General features: G+C 47.0%; 1 protein-coding gene across 1 annotated transcript in view; it reads right to left on the reverse strand.

The window, feature by feature from the left end:
• Positions 1-20,090, reverse strand: part of LOC139053046 (uncharacterized) — a 40,000-nt gene that overhangs the window by 8,522 nt on the left and 11,388 nt on the right. The window contains exon 5 of the mRNA XM_070530181.1: positions 18,596-18,795. Within this exon, the coding sequence (XP_070386282.1) occupies positions 18,596-18,795 (200 nt within the window). The remainder of the gene's footprint in view (positions 1-18,595; positions 18,796-20,090) is intronic.

The raw sequence follows: 20,090 nt of genomic DNA on the forward strand, positions 1-20,090 counted from the left end.
TGGCGGCTGCCTCTGCCCGCCCTGCGACCCATACCTGGTCGTCCGGGTCAGAGCTCCGCAGTGTGGCCTCCCTTGCTGCGTCGTAGTAATTTGCGAGACCTGTGGACTGCTAAAGATATGTATACTTGGACAGACCCGTAGTATGGGAAAGAGAACGGCTCGGGGGGCTCGACAAAGCTTGCAGTGATGAGTAAATATGGTGGTGAACTGAAATCGCGCCGAACAAGTGGAAACTTTCGTTGCCAGTGCTCGCACCCTGAAATTCACAAATCTGCTTAGGTAGCCGGAGAATCCACTTATCAGCTTAGCGATGTGTGCAACCGAAGTCTTCTGGAAAGTTTTGCTATCATCAATGCGTCTGCCTCCGCAACGCGAGAGCCTTTGTCAGCGGGACTCAAGACACTTGTTTCTGCTTACGTTACACCTTATGGAAGGCTAAAGAGAGCTGCAGTCCCACATGTTAATACTATAAGAGTTTTCATAAGTTAAAAGAAACCAAAGCTTCATTGCGGCGCCTCAAGCTGTGACAAAATTAAGTTATCTGTTCAGACAAATAAGTACAAAGCATCATGCATGCCCACTATAAGATCCAATCAATATTTCTGAAATCTAAAATATTGTGAGCTAAAATAAAGCTTACAAGTGAACGTAAGCGCCACTCCAAAGAACTAAAGAGGGCTCGTATCTGGTCACCCAAACACAATAATCTTACTAACCATATGGAGTCAGCGTACAATATGTGCGATCGTTTTGTATCCCGAAAATATGATCATCAGTCTAGCATAACGGAAACAAAGCGTGTTCTTTCCCTTTCATATTTAAGCATCCGAACAAGATAATCAAACATTTCGCCAGCATATAACCACGCTCTTAAACAGCCCCTCACCAGGCCCCATAGGAAATTTTGGTTATACGCTCGAAGTTATTACGTGTCCTCTAGGGAGCGTTCTACCACAAACATTTTTCAAATCGGCTCATTAATAGCCGACATAGAAATACAGTAAAAGCTCGTTAATTCGAACCGCAAGGGGAAGCCGCTTGAGTTCGAGTTAACGAAAGTTCGAACTAACGAAAGTGAAGGAGAGCAACAGTAGACTGCGATTCGGGAGCAGTAGGGCATGTCAGAAAGTGATGGCGTTTACTGCGGGCACACGCCATCTTCAAGTCGAAGCTCTGGGTCCGACTGTACCCCACCACCGATGTCCACAGAAACGAACGTTAGCCGAGGCTTAACACCATCACAATGAATCGCGATGGCCAATACCTCTTAATCTGAAAACAGAGGTGCACAACCGATGAAGACTGCCGAGACAAAGACGCTGAACATGTGAAGGCGGCGAAGGCCCTGATTCGTTGGTTCTTGATTGCAAGCGCAGCTGCGACGTACTTGATTCGCTGCGTTTTGGCGCTTGCCGTGCCATCTCCGCACAACATTAGCAGCTGTACAAGATTTGCAAAGCCTCCGAGATTCGCAACGGGCAAGAAGTCTCGGAGGTTACGTAGAACAGAGAGGTGGCAGCCGCTGCTGGCTTCTGGCTGACCCCGCGCAGGTTAGATTTTTTCCGATTTTGCCTTCTCTCGCCGTTCTCTCCATTTTGGAGGCAATACAGCCTTGTGTGTAGGCAGTAGGCGTGTTTCTCTGGCCGTGTGCCAGGCGAGCGTAGTTCGAATTATCCGTGAGGGAACCTTCTCGCGTTCGAATTAACGGACTTTTTTATACATAGACTTCTGTGGAGCTTGGCCGGACCAAATCGTACAGTTCGAATTATCCATAAATTGGAATTATTGAAGTTCGAATTAACGAGCTTTCACTGTATTTCAGTGCCGCGAACCCATGATTTCAGGTAGGCGGGCTCCACTGCCTAGCAAGACGCTCTCTCCACTCGCCCCGTCTAGCCTACGCAAACGAAATTCCTTCCCTGCGTTCTCCCATACTGGACCTCGAGGAACGCATGACGCATACGTCACAGGCCCCACCTTCTTCTTTTCTTTTTTGCCTCTTGCTTTTTTTTCGGCACTACGCATTTCCGCCAACGGCGTCGCGCGCGAGCTGTTGCCTCGTTCGAGCAGCGCACGATTTGGCGTGCAAGGAAATGACACAAGGAAACATGACACGCGATATAATTCGCTGCTACACGAATACTGAGGCAGAACAAGCGGATCGCAGAGCATGATCACTCGCTGGAACACGGTACAAAATGGCATACTTTCGGTACCTGCGCACGTGACCACACGACCCTGGGAACGAGCAGACGAAGTGGTCTTGCTTCGGTACGAAGTAAGAAAAAAAAACGCAGACATTCTGTTTGTGTTTAAGGCAGAAAGCTGGGCTAGTTGGTGGTTATTCTTATAAGGGGACACGGACAGGAACATGAAAATGACTCACCGAACACCCGACATCAACTGGATTTATTCTCAGGAGGACACAAATATATAGGCAAAAAGACACTTGCTACATGATCAATCCCATCATCAATCATGGGGCGCTATAACGTAAAACTATTCCAAACTTTTCTATTCCAATTCTGCTATCAGCCCTCCGCGATTGGTCAAAAACTTTTTTCGACCACCCCCCACTTCACCTGTCTGTCACGCGACGTTACAAAAACCGCAATACCTCCCCATCTGATATGATGTGTGCACACTGATTATGCATGATTTTACAGAAAAAAGAAAAACAGTTATTTCTGATTCGACCCCTTTTCGCCATTAGCCCTCGGCTAATGGTAAAAAGTTTTCGGGCTGCACCCACTTCACCTGCCTGTCACGCGACGTCACAAAACCGCACGAACTCACCGCGTCAAAGTGACGTGTACGCGATAAAGATGCATTAATATGCCGAACAAAACTGAATTTTTTTCGGAATAGCCGCAGGCTGCCCCGTTCCGAAAGGAATAAAAGATAGCTGCCGCCGATCGCTGAGACGCTGGCTACTCGCACCTGCCGGAGAGCATGGGTGTATTTGCGTATAATAAAACTTCTTGCGTGACCGTGTAACGTTTTCAAGCACTTTCGACACGTTTACTACCTCATTCTGCCAACTCTTCTTTGCTGAGGGTCAATTTTAGCGTCATTCTTAAGCTTCCGTTGCATGCCGCCGCGATTTTCGACCAGCCACCACAACCTAAGTAAGGGAAAGCCGACCAATCGCAGACGCCGGCACCACCCTCTTCATCCGGTTATCGGTTTTCAGTGCACTGGCTCTGCCCTAGTGAATCCCTCTCCACTTGAGCGTTCTCCTCGCCTCTTGTCAGCCAATTAGATACAACAAGCCGCTCAGTGTAGGCAATGTTATTCGTTTTTCAAGCAAACAAAAGGGACCTCCTATGAACGAGGAGAGCGTTTGATTGGTCTGTTCAGACAACCCTATGGGTGACCGCCCGGTGCTTGCGTCGGTGGTTACGCAAATTTGACGTCAGGAAATTGGAATAGAAACATATTGGAATAGTTTTACATTATAGGGCCCATGATCAGCAAACCTAACTTAAATTTGACAGCAGAGGAAATAGGTCTTGCACAATAGGGTGCCATTGCGCAGGCGCTTCAGGGATTTATCATGTAGCAAGTGTCTTTTTGCCTATATGTTTGTGTCCTCCTGAGAATAAAGCCAGTTAATGTGTAGCGTTCGGTGTGTCTTTTTCATGCTCCTGTCCGTGTCCTGTTGTACGCGCTAGTGCAATGTTTGTGTGTTTTATTATTTCTCTAAACTTCAGTCAACAGATCGCACAAATTATAGATGTTGTCTTGAATAATTCTCGAAGTCACGTGTCACCACGAGCAACGTAACACAGCGTTCACCATTACGAGGGCGACGGGGCACGACTACGTCACCGTCCGCCTTGCAGCGCGGCGGCCACGAGGAGAAGGAAAAACGACATTCGGTTTGAAATTTCAGCTCTTTCCGCGACGCGTAGCGATGTAATACTTTGCAGACATGGTCGTTATCGCTCAATGTATGCGCTGCGCTTGTCAGCTCAAAATGCCCACACCTGGTGAGGCGCCCTTTAGCGAGGTGATATAGATCAGTAGCTTTTATTGATTCATATTGTTACGTGTTTTCAATGTTCATTTACGTTTCATTTACATGAAACAGCCATGCCCATTGTACATGGTTCTCTTTCTGTTTACATATTAACTTAGTCATCTTATCATTTTGTAACAAGCAACTTCAGATAGCTCTTATATATTCTGTGGTGTTTTCACCTGAAATGTATGAATTTATGCCTTTTTTGTATGTTTCTTTATTGATGTCTCTAATCGCATACGGCATCTTTTCCTAATTTTGTTTCCTTTTATTTTATGCTCTACTTTCCCCCTTTACCCAATCCCCCAAATAGAAGCATCTAAGGTATGCTTTGAATAAAACAGAATGACAGTGATGATTCGCAAGCTATTCTCCTAAGCTGTTCTTGCAGGTCGTAGAGCATAGATGCGACGATCCGTCATGTCTTTTAGATAATACTTGTTTTCTGCGCGATCATCTCTTTCCCCTATTGCATCGCGGCCGATTTCTGTTTGGATTATCTGTATATAGCAGGTCTTGTGCGGCAGCAGCATCAGACTACACGCCTGCCTCATCTAGGTCTGTGATAATGACAAAAGCATGAAATGCTTCTTTAACGCATGTTCGACGTCCCACTCGATAACACAAGTCTTAAATAGAGGCTTTCATTGCTTCAGTGAACATTTGGCAGCCATGGAAGTTGAAAGAGTTGAATGTCCAAAAGAATGTCCGAACAATGTTGAGACCTCCTCGGGAGTTTCTCTAATCTCTCTGTTTCTCTAATCCGGCCGCTTCAAGGCTCGTCACCAAAAATTGGATATACCGGGTGTTTTACGTAACTTGAATCAAATGTTTAAGCTGGAGTAGTATGTGGGTGATGCAATGTGAGCAATTCACGAACGCCAAGATCACATGCTTCAATGCCTGAGTGACATGGCGTCACGCCAGAGTTGACTACTTAAACGACTAACTCAATAAACCTGTGTTCATTCCTGTTCCGGCTTCCATCGCTTCAATGGCGACCCTGCCCCCCCCCCCTCCCGTAGGGGGGCAGGGTTAAGCATGGCGACGCAAGCCGGGCCGCCTGTTTTTGACCAAGGGGACGACAAGTGGGACGCATATCAGGTGCAATTAGAAGCTTTTTTCAAAGCACATGACATTATCGATCCGATGAAGCGTCGGGCCTTACTTGTTGCCGCCCTTAGTAACAAGACGGTAGATCTGGCAGGCCGGTGTGCGCCTGACTAGATTCAGGATCTGACGTACGAAGCAGCAGGTCAAAAACTGGCCGAGTACTTTGCACCGAAATGCAACGAGATAGCGGAGCCTTATCGGTTTTTCACAAGGAATCAGCAAGCTGATGAGTCGACAAGCGACTTCATTGTCGAGCTGCGGAAGATGTCTAATAGGTGCAATTTTGGCCAGGCGCTAGAGAGAATGCTGCGCGACACGCTTGTCTGCGATCTACGGCATGCTGGAGTGCGTCGTAATCTGCTAGCAAGGCACACACTCACGCTGCAGGAAGCAGAGAATGCGGCGCTAGCCGCTGAGATGGCGGCACGCAACGTACAACGGATGGCAGATGGACCAATCAGAGAGGGCGTCCACGCAGCACGAACGAAGCAAGAGCGGCAGAATTTCTCCAAAAGACCACAGCCAGGCCGGATGGCAGAATCCAACAACCAAGTCCAGACCGGCTGCCTTTGCTGCGGAAGCGACACCCACAAAACCGCCAAATGCAGGTTCCGCCGCGTTGACTGTTCCTCTTGTCGGAGGAGGGGGCACCCGGCTTCCATGTGCAATTCCAAGCTACGCCAAGAGAACGTAGCTCACTGTGAGGAACCATCCTCGGACAACGAGAACTACGGACAGTTAATGTTACACCTCCGTGAGTCGTCGACAGTATTGGTCCGGCCGATATGGCGAACGTTACCGTGGAAAGGGGTGCCTGTGAAGATGCAAGTGGACACAGGGTCACCAGTGTCAATAGAGACACGGCCAACTTATGCCCAGCATCGCCACCTCTGGCCCCTGCTCGACAAGTTGTTTCAAATCAGTTGCTTCCTAGGGAGACTGACGGTGAAAGGACAGCTGAAAGATCCTGTCACCTACGATGGGAAAACCAGCAACACGACGCTAGTGGTGCTCGGCTGCTCAGGCCCAAACCTGTGTAGGCGGGACATATAATTCAAGCATTTCAGCTGACCGGAGACCCAGTGCTCAAAGTGGACGTCAACGGCGGTAAGCCGCCAGCTGCTGACGAAATTGCCATTGCTGCTATGCTAAGTGCGGAATATGCCGATCTGTTTTCGCCAGGGCTAGGAGTAATTAAGGGGTATCCGGTTCATTTAGAGTTGCGCGAAGGAACCGCACCGCGATTCTGTAAGGGCCGTTCTGCACCATACGTGCCGCAAGAGCCTGTAAATGCAGAAATCAGAGGTTTAGCTGACACGGGCATACTGACGCAGGTCGCCAGCACGGCGTGGGCGGTTCCACTCGTTCCCGTCGTCAAGAAGAACGGCTCCATGCGCTTGTGAGGCGATTTTAGAACGACAGTCAACACAGCACGCCACAAGGAACAATATCCGCTGCCAAAGATAACGGATATATTTGCGAAGCTCGGCGGAGGGGAAGTATTCAGTAGAATAGATTTGAAGGATGCATACAACCAGCTACCAATAGATGACGCGACAAAGTAGCTGCTGGGGGTTAACACGCCAAAAGAGTAGTATAGCTTCAACAGGCTGCCCTTTGGTGTTGCGTCAGCCCCGGCAATTCCTCAAAAGCGAATGGAAGCACTGTTGCAAGGTCTACCGAGTGCGCAAGTATGCTTATACGATGTGGTGGTCGCAGAGAAAAGAGGAAATTGTGACGCGTTGCGCAAGGTATTCCAACGGTTCAGCGAAGCCGGTGTTAAACTTCACCCGCTCAAATGCAGATTCCGTCAGCCAGAGGTGTAATTCCTTGGTCATCGCATTAGCGCAACAGGCCTGAAGCCAAAGACGGAAAACATCGACGCGCTCTTACGAATGCCTCAACTCACGTGTGTAACGGAACTTCGCCCGCTACTAGGTCTGGTTACGTATTACAACGCATCCTTGGGGAACTTGGCTACAGTGCTACTAGCGCCATCATTGTCACCATCGTCGATGTAACCATGTGCACGTAGCATAAGAACAGCGACGGCACCTGTCTGGGCCAGTTGGCATGGAGGAAGCATGATTACCGTACATTTATCAAACACCCCATTTTTGTGCCTCGTACAAACCCTGCTTGCCATCAGCCTGTTCCCCCCATCAAGCAATGCATGTGTCGAAAGCTCTGGGATGGATCTGACGGAACGAACCGTGCGCTGGCATATCGAGTCACCGAAGCACAATACAGCTGCCATGCGTATCTGGACTGCACCTTTCGGAGGACTACTAGCGCCACCATCGTCGACGTAACCGTGTGCACGTAGCATAAGAACAGTGACGGCACCTGTCTGGGCCAGTTGGCATGGAGGAAGCATGATGACCGTACATCTATCAAACACCCCATTTTTGTGCCTCGTACAAACCCTGCTTGCCATCAGCCTGTTCCCCCCATCAAGCAATGCATGTGTCGACGGCTCTGGGATGGATCTGACGGAGCGAACCGTGCGCTGGCATATCGAGTCACCGAAGCACAATACAGCTGCCATGCGTATCTGGACTGCCCCTTTCGGAGGACTACTAGCGCCACCATCGTCGAAGTAACCATGTGCACGTAGCATAAGAACAGCGACGGCACCTATCTGGGCCAGTTGGCATGGAGGAAGCACGATGACCGTGCATTTATCGAACCCCATTTTTGTGCCTCGTACAAACCCTGCTTGCCATCAGCCTGTTCCCCCCATCAAGCAATGCATGTGTCGACAGCTCTGGGATGGATGTGACGGAGAGAACCGTCCGCTGGCATATCGAGCCACCGAATCACAATGCAGCTCATCTGAACATGCGCGTCTGGACTGCATCTTTCTGAAGACTACTCGTGTCATGATCGTCGACGTCATTGTGTAGACGTAGTATAACAGCTGCAGCACCTGTCTGGGCCGAAGGGCATGGCGGAAGCACAATGACCGCACATTTATCAAACGCCGGTTCCTGGTACATGTGAGAGACTACCGTCCAGTTTACTGCTACAAATGCAATAACTTGTGTCTTTTGAGACTGCCGTGTCCGCGGTCACTGATTGCAAAGGTTTTTGCCGCGTATCATTGCTTTGCTGATTTGCTGGCTTATTGCGGTGATGTAGAGACAGTTCCAGGTCCGTCCATGGAAGAAATGCTGAAGTCGTTGATGAAGGATATGAAAGAAGTCAAAATGATTATCAGTTCTAGTAGCGTTAAACAACAGAAAAGTTGACGTCGATTGAAAACAAACTGGACAGCCTCTCGCCTACTGCATGCGACTATACATCTAGGGTTGACGACCTGCGGAAGATAGTTGACCAACTTCTTTTGAAGGTCCACGACTTAGAAACCAGCAGAACAGACACCTTTATTATATACGGTATTAAGGAATCAAGAGGAGAACAGCTTGAGTCGTTGCAGGTAGAAGTTTCCAACAAAATATTAAACGATATTTTGAGGCTTCCTGAGGTTAGAATTGAACGCATTTATCGACTTGAGAAACCGAATACGAACAAATGCCGTCCTGTAATTTTTAAGTTAGTAGCCAGAACAGATGAGCTGAGATTACTGAAAAATTGCAACTACCTTAAGGGCACGAACTGCAGCATCTCGGAGGATTTTTCACCACGCGTTCAGGCAATCCGGTGGAAGCTGTGGGCGAACACGAAGGAAAACTGAGAGAGGTGAAAAAGTTGCTGCCCTTTTCACAATGTAAAAATTAATAACAAACTATTCAAGTGGGATGATGAAAGCGACATGATGATCCCATTATGCTTTGAATGACCGAATTTTTCCATGTATAATGATGAAGTGTCTGAAAAGAACAGCACGACGCCACTGTCCCCACGTCCTACCCGGAACACGTTTTCTTTGATGAATGTGTACGTGAGGGGCATTTTGCCTAAGTCTGACGATCTTGAGGGCCTTCTTCTTGAGTAACCGAGACATAACCGTGATTTGTGAGACGTCGCTTCACGATAACGTATCTGATGAGGACATAGTACCTTCTTTGCATGAAGTTGTTCCCCACGATCGGGGAACTAGGGGTGGTGGCGTCTCATTTGTGCTGAATAAAAGCGTTGAGCATGCGGTGATACCTCACAATACCAATGTTGCAATGTGATGGATTGGTGTTTGCCTGTGCCACATGTAATGTTCTAATTGGTGGACTTTACAGACCACCTGATCCCGCTCTTTCTGTTCTTGAGGCACTGCAAGACTTCATGTACGAGCACTGTAAACGAAATGCTATCCTTCTGTGCGGCGATTCAACCTGTCGAAAATTAACTGGGATCTACTGAATGTTTCGTCTCTTGTCAGCATTCTGAGTAGCTGGTTGCAGGCACGTACCCAGGGGGGGGGCCCGGGGGGGCCCGGGCCCCCCCCGAAATCAAGTGGCATACCCCCCCCCCCCCCTTCCCACCCACGCCACCACTCCTCACACATTCCTAAAGCGCCGCCAGATTAATGTTGAGACTTGGCAGCTGTTCATCGGTCAGCCTTATGCTGCCTTTTTCACTTCTTTTAGATGGCGGTAGTTATCGGCATCTCTTGTAATGTGAGGGACAGTTTTCTCATAGACTCCGCACCCGCGCGATTAACTCGATATGCGCTCAGTTGTCACCATCTATTCAACCGTCACGCGCATAGCTGTTGCTTTTGTTAGTTCAACCTTCTTTGTTTAGGCTGATCCTGGGACCAGGAGAGGGATGCGGCTGTTACTCAGCTGGTCTGTACTCTCATGGAACGAGTTGCGGCCGGAGAAAACGTCAATTGCGTTTAACTTTTCCCCTTTGCTTCATTATTTCCTTGAGTTACGGCTCGCCGCGACGCTGGCAGATGCCCGGAACCATATACACGTGATATGGGTTAGATAAGGTGGGAAATAAAATGATGTGAAAGAGCGTCCATCATGAAACCCTGCAATAACCCTTAAACCCATAAGCAAGATGACTGTCGCCAGTTACCTCGTCTGTTTTTCCTTAATTGTATAGCACTTTTCGTGCAAAATTGGAAACCGGAAACAAAAATCGCAAGGAGTTGAGAAATTAAGCGATCTACTAAGGGAGAGAGCCAACGCAACAACCAAACTGCAAGCAAAAGCGAATAATAAAAATGTTAAACGTTGTTTATGAGATTATTTATGGATCAGCATCTTTTTACTTAAAAAGGAAGTAGAGAAAACGCCGCCGGAAGTGGAGAATAATTACTTGCTTTGAATGACGCTTCTACAGTTATCGGTCGAACCGCCTCACGTAGCCACTTCTCTGCTGTGCTTATGTGGGTGTTTTTCTAACCTTTCTCGGTGAGCGCAGTACGTCTAGAATCGCAGAGTCCTGCGCTCTACGCGGTTGTATGGGACTGGCGGCCGCACAGCGTTACGCAATTCGTGGAACTGTCAAAACTGATCCACAAGGTGAAAATAACTTATATTCGAAACTATAACTTGTGAAAAACTGAAGAAGCCTTAAAAAAATGAACGCAGCCTGAAATCAGTAAAAAAGAAACCTGGCATAGGACAAACCATGATGTATGCACTAAAAGATAAGAGGGATAATATCATAAGCAATCTCGAAGATACAGTAAAAGCAGCGGAAAAATTCTAAGCTGACCTGTATACAGTACCCAGAGGAGTCACGATACCTCTTAGAAACAGTAATGAACAGGATACAGAAACTCTCCTATAACTAGCGATGAGGTCAGAAGGGCGCTGCAAGACGTGAAACGATGAAGAGCGGGAGGAGAAGGAGGAATAACAGTTGATTTAATCAAAGATGGAGGAGACATAATGCTTGGAAAACTGGCGGCTCTTTATACGAAGTGTATATCGACGGCAAGGGTCCCAGAAAACTGGAAGAATGCACACATTATACTAATCCACAAAAAAAGGAGACGTTAAAGAATTGAACAACTATGGGACCATTAGCTTGCTCCCAGTATTATATAAAATATTTACCAAAATAATCTCCAATAGAATAAGGGCAACACTGGATTTTGTCAACCAAGGGAACAGGCTGGCTTCAGGAAGAGATACCTTACAATGGATCACATCCATGTCATCAATCAGGTTATCGCGAAATCTGCAGAGTACAATAAGCCTTTCTATGTGGCTTATATAGATTGCGAAAAGGCATTTGATTCAGTAGAGATACCAGCAGTCTAGATGCACTACGTAATCAAGGACTACAGAACGCTTAGGTAAAAAGCTTGAAAAATATTGCTACATGCGTGTGGTATTTGTTTGTTTGAACGAGGTGCGTGGGCGCCATCACTCCAGAAAAGAGGAGGAAGAACGAACTGGGCTCGCGCTGTGAATCTAACCGGTCAGCGCTGCAACCGTTGTTGTAAATATAATCTGTAAATAGTTTCTCGTCTTACTGACTCGTTCTTCGCGTAAGAATATATACAGAGGTTCTACAGCTACCTTAATTCTACACAAGAAAAGCAGGGAGATACCTTTAGGGAAATGGGTCAGACAGGGAGACACAATTTCTCCAAAGCTATTCACTGCGTGCTTAGAAGAATTCAAGCTATTAAACTGGGAAGGCTGAGGAGTAAAGATCGACGGCCAATATCTCAGCAACGTTCGGTTTGCCGATGACATTGTTCTATTCAACAACAATGCAGACGAGTTACGACAAATTATTGGAGACCTTAACAGAGAGAGTGTAAGAGTAGGGTTGAATATTAATATGCAAAGATGACGATAATGATAAATAGCCGGGCAAAGGAACAAGAGATCAGGATCGCCAGTCGGCCACTAGAGACTGTGAAGGAGTACGTTTACCTAGGTCAATTAATCACAGGGAACCCTGATCATGAGAAGCAAATTCACAGAAGAATAAAAACAGGTTGGATCGCATACGGCAGACATTGCCAGCTCCTGACTGGAAGCTTACCATTATTATTGAAAAGTAAGGTGTGCAATCAGTGCGTTTTGCCAGTGCTAACATATGGGGAAGAGACTTGAGAATGAGTTAAGGACCGCGCAAAGAGCGATCGAACGAAGGTTGCTAGGCATAACGTTAAGAGAGAGAAAGAGAGCGGTTTGGATCAGAGAGCGAACGGGTATAGACGATATTCTAATTGACATCAAGAGGACAAAATGGAGCTGGGCAGGTCATGTAATGCGCCGGTTAGATAACCGTGGGACCATTAGGGTTACAGAATGGGTACCAAGAGAAGGAAAACGCAATCGAGGACGACAAAACACTAAGTGGAGCGATGAAATTAGGAAATTCGCGGGCGCTAGTTGGAATCGGTTGGCGCAGGACAGGGGTAAATGGAGATCGCAGGGAGAGGCCTTCGTACTGCAGTGGACATAAAACATGATGATGATGATGATGACGACGACGACGACGACGACGACGATGATGATGGAGGTCGTGGCCCCCCCCCCCCCCGAAAAAAAATCCTGGGTACGTGCCTGGCTGGTTGAAATTGCTTTTTCGTTTGTAGCAGCTTGTAGAACTAACCACACGAGTAACAGCTACCTCTAGCACACATCTTGATATTTTTTTGTTTCAGATATTATTAGTAACTTACACTATGACATGTATTTTCCTGCAAACCACACGAGTAACAGCTACCTCTAGCACACTTCTTGATATTTTTTTGTTTCAGATATTATTAGTAACCTACACTGACATGTATTTTCCTGGAAAATCTGATCACGACATTGTCCTTTTTTACTGGCCATATGCGGGTCTTACGAGCTAAGAGCGAAAAAGTCATTGAAAAGTTTCATGAGCTTAATCGTGCTCAAGACGAGGTTTACTGGACCTCTTGGAACAAGATTTAATATCTTTGAGCATAAGCATGCTGCCAGAAATTCGACTGTCTGACTTGTGCATTCACTTTACGGCTACTGTGAATGAATGCATAAGCAAATGTGCTTCCACTCGACAAAAAAAAAAGCTCAGTGCCCTTTCACTCTCTGAAGAAGGATGACCAGCGAAGCTGTGTAAGTGGGCCCCGTAATGGTGAACTGCACCTCCGCCGTGGGTCGACCCGGCATCACACTATAATCGGGATCGGCCCACGTATAGGGAGTGCTGAACGCCTGCTCCACCTCCACCGCGGGTCGGGCCGGTATTGTACTATCTTCGGGATCAGCCCACGTATGGGGAGTGGTTAACGCCTGCTTCACCTCCCCCGCGAGTCGGCCCGGCATTGCACAGTCTGCGGGATCGGCCCACGTATGGGGAGTTTCTTGCTTACCGCAACGACACGAAAATTTCCTTGGGCGGTAGAGGTATACAGCTTCACTGTAAAAAGGGCAACCGTTAGAGTCCTTGGATCTCGCGTGAGATAATACTATCAAAACGCCCTGTCAAACGCCTATCACGCTTTGCTCCGAACAGAGGTGCAGTTTCACTACAACTGGGACATATTTTTTACTTCACGGACGAAACGTGAACTTCAAGAAAAGACTAATCATTATCTAAAAACCTATCCAAATGGCTAAATCACAATTGTCTACAATTAAATGCCTCTAAAACTAAATACATCATTTTTTCTCCTCCAAATAAACGCGACCAACATGACATGCATATTACGTATGAAACAGAGATTATTCAGCAAACACCTGAGCAACATTTCCTAGGCGTTTGGTTCCAAGAGTCTTTGGTATGGTCACGTCACGTCGACCAATTGGTAGTCGATATGGCTCGGTCAATAGAATGTATTAGAAAGATGTCTACATTAATACCTCTTCGGCTAAAAAAACTCTTTATTACCCTCTAGTATATTCTAAGATTACCTACTGTTCGCTAGTATGGGGCACCACCACTCAGCGCAACTACAATAGATTAACGGTACTACAATAGCGCGTGCTACGTATTTTTGAAAATTATGCAGGAGATATCCGGGACTTACGTACCAGGGAGTTATTTCTAAAACACAACATGCGTGGCCAATCAAATTTATCTCAATAAATTAGTGCAACGTATAAACACCACAAACATATACAAAGACAGTGATATTGTAGGTGAACATAAGTGGGTTTAGGCAGCATAGGAGGAGGCCTCTGAAGATTAGGACAAATTACGGGAAACAATCGGTAACGTATCAAGCTATACAGATTCTAAATAAACAGAAAGACATAATAAATTGGACAGGCAGCCGTGGTAAACTTAAAAGAATGTACAAACTGTTCCTTGTCAAAACAGCATGTGTATTGTAGACTGTTTTACATTAGTTTCTACTATATCCATAACATTTCTGATTTTCTTTTTTTCTGTTTTGTAAGCACAATGTACTGGTACATAATCGTTCTCTACATATCTGTATCATAATAAAGGTTCTACTAGCTATCTAACACACGAATCCTGTGTGACGCTTTCTATATGTATATCTATCTGCGTGATCTGTGTGCATATGTATGCATCTCATACCTCTTATATGATGTATTAGAAGTGACTTTTTTTCCTACATCGATTGTACATTGAGTGCAACTGTAATTCTAATATAATGTGCACCTTATTGTATATGTTATTGTACGCGTAAATGCTGTATGAACTGAACGGGGGCAGGGGCCCAGTCAGGCTATTTCAGCCTTTAATCTCTGTCTCCGCAGGAAATGCCCTGAAGTAAAGTGATTTGGATTTGATTTGATTTTTTGATAAGAACAGCGATGGCACCTGTCTGGGCCAGTTGGCATGGATGAAGCACGAAACCCCGTTTTAGTGCCTCGTGCAAACCGTGCTTGCAATCAGCCTGTTCCTCCTATCAAGCAATGCATGTATCGACGGCTCTGGGATGGATATGACGGAGCGAACCGTGCGCTCGCATATCCAGTCACCGAAGCACAATACAGCTGCCATGCGTATCTGGACTGCACCTTTCGGAGGACTACTAGCACCACCATCGTCGACGTAACCATGTGAACGTAGCATAAGAACAGCGACGGCACCTGTCTGGGCCAGTTGACATGGAGGAAGCATGATGACCGTACACCTATCAAACACCCCATTTTTGTGCCTCGTACAAACCCTGCTTGCCATCAGCCTATTCCCCCCATCAAGCAATGCATGTGTCGACGGCTCTGGGATGGATATGACGGAGCGAACCGTGCGCTGGCATATCGAGTCACCGAAGCACAATACAGCTGCCATGCGTATCTGGACTGCACCTTTCGGAGGACTACTAGCACCACCATCGTCGACATAACCGTGTGAACGTAGCATAAGAACAGCGACGGCACCTGTCTGGGCCAGTTGACATGGAGGAAGCATGATGACCGTACATCTATCAAACACCCCATTTTTGTGCCTCGTACAAACCCTGCTTGCCATCAGCCTGTTCCCCCCATCAAGCAATGCATGTGTCGACGGCTCTGGGATGGATATGACGGAGCGAACCGTGCGCTGGCATATCGAGTCACCGAAGCACAATACAGCTGCCATGCGTATCTGGACTGCACCTTTCGGAGGACTACTAGCACCACCATCGTCGACGTAACCGTGTGAACGTAGCATAAGAACAGCGACGGCACCTGTCTGGGTAGTTGAAATGGAGGAAGCATGATGACCGTACATCTATCAAACACCCCATTTTTGTGCCTCGTACAAACCCTGCTTGCCATCAGCCTGTTCCCCCCATCAAGCAATGCATGTGTCGACGGCTCTGGGATGGATATGACGGAGCGAACCGTGCGCTGGCATATCGAGTCATCGAAGCACAATACAGCTGCCATGCGTATCTGGACTGCACCTTTCGGAGGACTACTAGCACCTTTTAAATCTTGTGTAACTAGAACCAATCTTTTAAAGATTGGTTGTAGTTACACTGACACACTCGGCAGGAATAGACACACATACAGAGATTTATTACAAATAAAACGTTGACGAGTTGGCCTTAACCTTTCTGTTCTAAGGGGGGAAGGCAGCTTCCTAACAATGGTCTAAGTGAGAAAGGCAACAAAAGGAAAGGAAAAATTGACGACTATGAGATTTGGAAGAGAAAACTACATGCGCACGATTAAAAGAAGGAAAAAACCTGAAAGCGATTTTTTTACAATGACCTTCATGACCTGATGAGCACAATATTTCGGCAAGGGACACAAAAGAGGACTTTTGGAAAGTAGTCGGTTGTCGATTTGTGCGATAGATGCACTCGCTGTCTCTTGTGAGTACAGCGGGCACGTGCGAAACGCGTCAAAGCTCTCCCGCATGGCCAATTAGAGGGTAATAGTCAGTGGCGTAGCTAGGTCGTCTGACACCCGGGGCCCATAGGTCTTCTGTCACCCCCCTCCCCGGGTGTAGCCGGCTGAAAGAGGGGTGTCTTCAGACGTATATGACACCCCCCCCCCCCTCACTGGCTCCTTGCACCCGGGGCCCACGGCCCCCCGGCCCCCCCTGTTGCTACGCCACTGGTAATAGTGCTGAGTAAAGCGCACGCCAAGTCTGAGTCTCTATTTGTTAGAGGCACGTAGTCCCTAATGCTGTTATGAGTGCCGCTGTGTCACGAATGCCGCTGTGAGGAACTGGAGGAGAAAACTGCTGGAGGATAAAATTCCTGGACGCGCTTGTCATCAGCTTCCAGCTGCCTTCTCGGTGAAAATTCAGTACATTATACGGTGTTGAAGGTCCGTATTCACGACAGCGGAACGTCAGTGTGATCAGCAGCAGCAGCAGCCTGCGAACTTCCTGAGGTCACCGCACCAGCGCTAGTCACGTGTCGTCATAGACTGCGTTTCCACTGTCCTTGGCATCTCTTCTGTAACTCTAATAGTCGACTGGTCATCTGTTCCACGCACTGCATGGTCCGCGCAAATGTCATTTCTTCCTCGTAATCTCAAAGAATATAGGCTAACCCTGTTAGCGCTCAAATCTACACCGCTGCATTCCTGCCTTTGATAGGAAAGAAGAACACGCGTGAGGTACGGCACTTCCGACAAACACTCCAGGGCAATAAATCCAACCGCAACCGCAAACTACGTTCAACGATCGAAACACGCATGTGTTCTTAGCCTTATCGAGCCATTTTCACTGTCGGTGCTGACTTCTGTCTGAAGGATGGTCGGGGTGCAGTGCTCCAAGGTCAGTGAGGATGCGAGCAGAATTATTTTTTGCGGATGCAATACAACCGCGTTGCGAATGATTTCAATATGGGGCAGTACCACGACGAAGACGTAGTCGTAACCGATGGCAACTGCTTGGTTATTGACCTAAGCTTACGCTTTCGTATTACCACCGGTTGGAAAATTAAAGACGAAGCAATGGACCTTGACATTCTCTCATATATCAACTAGAACGGTGGCAGCCACGGAGGAGCACTCGGAATGGGACGAAATTAAAGTCCGAGTGGTTGCATAGCTCACGGTTGTTTGAAGGGAATAGATGTTGGGGAAAAAAGGTAAATATAAGGTCTAACTTAGTAGGCTTAGCCGTCGCATTGAGCTGTGGAAAACTAAAGGGGCGAGGGAATTGTACAAACACAAGAGCGCATTATACATATCTAAATCGACTATGAACGAGAAGAAAGGGGGTTAACCGAGGGGCACCGATTTTTATTAGACATACCATAAGAAGCCAACAAACACTGACACCAAGGATTATGGCTATTCATGATACCTTTTCGAATCTTTGAAGATGTACGCACTGCTCTTTTAAATGTGTAAGCATTTCTATACGTACCAAACGAGAAAAAACAGCCGTCCGTCCATTCGTCCCTGAAGACGATCGCTATTCGAACGAACCCATCTTCGGGCTGCCTCTCGCTTCAGCGCGAATTAAGCGGCGAGAACACAGCGCTCACGAAGCTAACAGCGCTCGCCGCGCTCTCTGCCCCCATTGCAGATTGCTTTCAAGATAGTGGCCCGCGCGGCGCCGCCATGCGCCGCCGCCGCCGGTGTACCGTTGATCGCTGTTCATAATGGTCCGACGCGGCCGGATAATTCGCTAATGAGCGATAACGGCTTATAAGGATCGGAACGTCATCTACGTGCACCTGGTGCCGCCATCTGCGGTAGTTTGCTTGCGTCATCGATTCACCTAGTGCCGCCGTCCGCAGCAGTTCGTGTAGCCGCAGCGCTGTCGTTTATACCGTCCGGATCAAGTTTCATAACATTGATAGTGAAACCGGGCTGCGTGGAGGAGAGTAAGTGGCACAATGCTTACGTATACTTTGCCAACTCCTAGAGGAATTTCTGCGTGAGTTTCTTGTGTTGTGAGTTCCTTTCTTTTTCTAACAATTATTTTTGTAGCTTACATTCCCCTTCGCGGTGTCTGCCTTGTAGTGTCTACAAGGGCCTCCGTCAAGCTGTAGCTTCCAGCTAAGGTTATAATCCATAACTTTCTAGTAAATAAAGGGAATTGAAAGAACATAATATTTGCGTTAATCTAAACCTGCCTCTCGTTCTTTAAAAAAATCCTTTAATATAAGAATGATCACAAACATGCAACTTCTAAGAGACATATTTCAACAAACTGCGTTACCTATCGATCAGCGGCCTCGGGGGAACGAACCTCGTGGCGACGCCAACTGGCCGCTCTGCGCTGTTTTTTGGGGGTGGAGTAGGCTCTCTCCAGAGGCTGCCCTGGCCATGCGATGTCGATGGCGCATCAAGATCCACGACTTCACCCGAAGAGGTTCCACAACCTAGGTCACCAGGGGCAGCCGCCTGAAAGAGGCCTAACTGTTGGTCGTGTTCGCGTCACCGTGCAGGCAAAAAAAAAAAAACGCACACACACGCGACAAAGAATAGAGTAAATCAAAGTGAACGGCAAAAATGGTGACGACTATTCGTTACACCAATTCTAGATCAATATTGCCTCCCCCCTTAAAGTCTTCGTCGGAAGAACAATATTATATGTGAAAGAATATTCTTCATCGAGCTCTCCACTGTGAAAAAGTGGATTCACAGACGGAGAGCAGCAGTAACAAATGTCTGTAATCTGGAGAAAACCGCGTGAAACAGAGGGCTCGCCAAATTGCAGTAACTGCCGAAGGTCCACACTCATTACAGGCTTCAGCTACAATTGACATATACGGGATGACCATTTTTAGGTTTTACGGATTTTTTTTTTCAAGATCATTTGTTGCCGATAATTCTAGTCCTTGAGGCGGGTTATTCGGAGAGACGGACATTACTAGCACGAGAAATCGAGACACATATTCAACTAATTAACAAAAATTCGCTAAATAGCTTCTAAATTAATTACTTTACGGCACATATTGCAATTTACAAACTGTAGGCAGTGAACTTGCAACACGTATCCACTTGGAATAAACGTCCAGGATGACACCAGTTTCGAGATTTTATTACCCAAAGCCTGAAACGAAATACAAGGTTGTTCCAGTAATTTTGTACCCGCCGTGGTTGCTCAGTGGCTATAGTGTTGGGCGGCTGAGCACGAGGTCGCGGGATCGAATCCCAGCCACGGCGGCCGCATTTCGACGGGGGCGAAATGCAAAAACACCCGGGTACTTAGATTTAGGTGCGCGTTAAAGAACCCCAGGTGGTCAAAATTTTCGGAGTCGTCCATTACGGCGTGCCTCATAATCAGGAAGTGGTTTTGGCACCTTAAACCCCATAATTCAATTTTAAATTTTCCAGTAACTTTCGTGCTTCAATGCATGAACGGTCTCTTCGTTAAACAAATAGGCGAAACAACAGTGCATGTTTACGGCTAGTTTGATGGTGCATCTCTCCAAATTGGCGCCATTTTGGAAATTGATTTCAAAAATACGCCTTGCAAACTCACCGACTACAATTCACAAATTGCAATATGGCCCATAAAGTAATTCACTCAGAAGTTGATTAGTGAATATTTCTTAATTGCTTGTATAGGTGTCTCACTTCTCGTGCAAGTAATATCCGCCTCTCTGACTAATCCAGTTCAACGGCTAGAATTATGTCATCTGCAACAGGCTATCTTTAAATATTACGTAAAACTAAAAGATGATCGCCCTGTATAAGTTTCATGCCTT

The sequence above is a fragment of the Dermacentor albipictus genome, unplaced genomic scaffold (genome assembly GCF_038994185.2).
Source record: "Dermacentor albipictus isolate Rhodes 1998 colony unplaced genomic scaffold, USDA_Dalb.pri_finalv2 scaffold_60, whole genome shotgun sequence".
NCBI classification, from domain to species: Eukaryota; Metazoa; Arthropoda; class Arachnida; order Ixodida; family Ixodidae; genus Dermacentor; species Dermacentor albipictus.